We start from the raw sequence: 2,197 nt of genomic DNA, 5'->3' as shown, positions 1-2,197 counted from the left end.
GTATAGTGTCTTGAGATAACTCTTGTTATGAATTGATACCATAAATAAAATAAAATAAAAATTAAATTAATTAAAAATGCGTAAAACAATAAAATTAGAAGATCATAATATCGCAATATGATTCCACTTAAAGTCAGTAGAGGATGATATTAAGATCATTGCCTGAACTTTGTACCCGTGTGCTGCAGGCGATCCGTCAGCGAAGAATTTGGAGAAGCTCTTCTCTCTGGGCTGGTTATCGTCTCAGGGCTCCCAGTCTCGCTCCTCCTGGAGCCACTCGGGACTGAAAACCAAACCAGGCTCTTTAAAGCAGGACAAAGGGAAAAGTGTTGAGAGAAGAGGCCTCTTGGACTCCCCGCACACTCCCAAGAAGGACAATCTGAGCACACCGCTGGAGACGAAGGACAGTAAGGTCTCCCGAGTCAAAGAGTGTGAGCCCACTGAGGACCCGCGCAACGCCAAAACCCACAACTCCGACATCGGCCAGGAGAGTCCCTTCCCAAAGTTTCCGAAGCCAGAAGTCGTTCAGGAAGCCATCAGCGTCAAGGGCCCCAGGAGGGAGGCCCCGGGGCCCGAACCTGAGGCGCTGGCCAGGCGGAAACGAGACAACGATGAGGAACAAGAGGAGAGGAGGAGGAAGAGGAGGAGCGATGTGACGGAGAGCCTCCCCGGCCAGGCGAAGAACAGGCACGGGTCCAAACAGCTGGAGAGGACCGTGTCCATCCGGCTGGTGGACATCCGGAACTCCGACAACGACGACTTCTTCCTGGACGAAGGACTGACCAAACCATGCCCCGTCTCTCCGGGCGGGACCACCAACACTAAGCTCAGCAGAGGGAGCGAGGCCGTCCCCGCCCCCGCCAGGGCCAAGGGCTGGCTGAGGAAAGCTCAGGCCAACGGCTCACACGCACCCAGCAGACACGTGGGTGGACATCTTCGGAGCTGGGGGAAGTTCCGGATCCCGAAGAGGAGCGAGAGGCCTCTGACAAAGGCGCAGCACGGCGAGCCGCTGCTGAGGCCGCTGACCAACGCGCCGGAGCCGTCGTACCCCAGGACCAGACTCCGCACGGGGACGGAGAGCGACGGCTACGCCTCGGACTCCAGAGCCTCCGGCGGCGAGATGGAGCCCTGCTTGAAGCGATGCCACTCGCACCAACTGAGGGGCGACACGTCCCTCGGCCGGCGCTACGGGTCTGACATCATCCGCCGAGGCGTGCTGGCCTCCTGATGGCGGAGCAACACTTAAAACAAGCTGCACTGCGTTAGTCGGAAAAGAACGACGGCCGCTCTTTGTACCCTTTCTGTTATTTTGTTTTCTCTCGAATGAATCATAAAATGCCTAGATGAAAAACAGAGCTGATATTTATTTTTTATTTGTAACATATGTAAATCTGGGAAATATTGACTTTATTTTGAGGTAGTTTTCTTTCTTTTTTTAAAAATAAAAAAGATGTCAAGTTGCCACTTAAAAGCTCGCACAGGTAAAAACAAGCAAAAGCATCAACAAGGGGGGGGGGTCGGGATGTTGCTTGGGACCATAAGCTTGCAATGTAGTTTTTGACATGGTATTAAACTCTGTTGCACTTAGTCACACAGACGGACACACAGATAATCATCCTCCCGTCAGCCAAACAGGACTCTTAGGTGTGCTATTTGTATTTTATCAAGCTTCATCGGACTTAACGGCTACAAACAGGAAGGCAAACTGCCCTTTTATCGCTATTTGAACTCCAGCTGTTTGTCCAGTCTGCAGCTGTTGAACATTAGGATCTGGGGAACCACAAAAGAAGAGTTGAGAACGACGTTTACTTGTCCCAGTACTTAAGTGTAATTGAACTGCGATCGTATCGTATCCATCATGTGCCTAACTTTTATTTGAAGCATTTGCACTACGAGAGGACGGCACAGGTGTGAGGTATGGAGTAGAGTTATTTTTACACTGAATAATAAAAAAAAAAGCATTTTGTACCCTCGGCCGCTGCTGTACTACTGTTATGCAAAATGAAACTTGTTTTTGTCTGTCTTGAAGAGGAATAAAAACTTTGGAGGACTTAAGTCTGTGACCCGTGTTTGATTAATGATTATCTTTACGTTTAAGTGTTTTTACCTGCTTTGCATCAATTTAGATTAGATTCAATTTTTATTGTCATTACACATGTACAAGGCAACGAAATGCAGTTTGGGTCTAACCAGAAGT

The 2,197-nt window shown here is 49.2% G+C and overlaps 1 protein-coding gene across 8 annotated transcripts in view; it reads left to right on the top strand.

The window, feature by feature from the left end:
* jade1 (jade family PHD finger 1) overlaps window positions 1–2,055 on the top strand; it is a 16,292-nt gene extending 14,237 nt beyond the window's left edge. For 7 of the 8 annotated variants that reach the window (XM_032526514.1, XM_032526508.1, XM_032526509.1 and 4 more), the window contains one exon: window positions 189–2,055. In XM_032526514.1, the coding sequence (XP_032382405.1) occupies window positions 189–1,228 (1,040 nt within the window). In that variant the 3' untranslated portion in view covers window positions 1,229–2,055. The remainder of the gene's footprint in view (window positions 1–188) is intronic. The other variant, XM_032526513.1, reaches the window with a different exon arrangement.
* The last annotated feature ends 142 nt before the right edge of the window (window positions 2,056–2,197 follow it).

The sequence above is a fragment of the Etheostoma spectabile genome, chromosome 9, assembly GCF_008692095.1.
Source record: "Etheostoma spectabile isolate EspeVRDwgs_2016 chromosome 9, UIUC_Espe_1.0, whole genome shotgun sequence".
Taxonomy (NCBI): domain Eukaryota; kingdom Metazoa; phylum Chordata; class Actinopteri; order Perciformes; family Percidae; genus Etheostoma; species Etheostoma spectabile.
The sequence above is the reverse complement of the archived record's forward strand: the minus strand, read 5'-3'. Positions and strand labels throughout refer to the sequence as shown.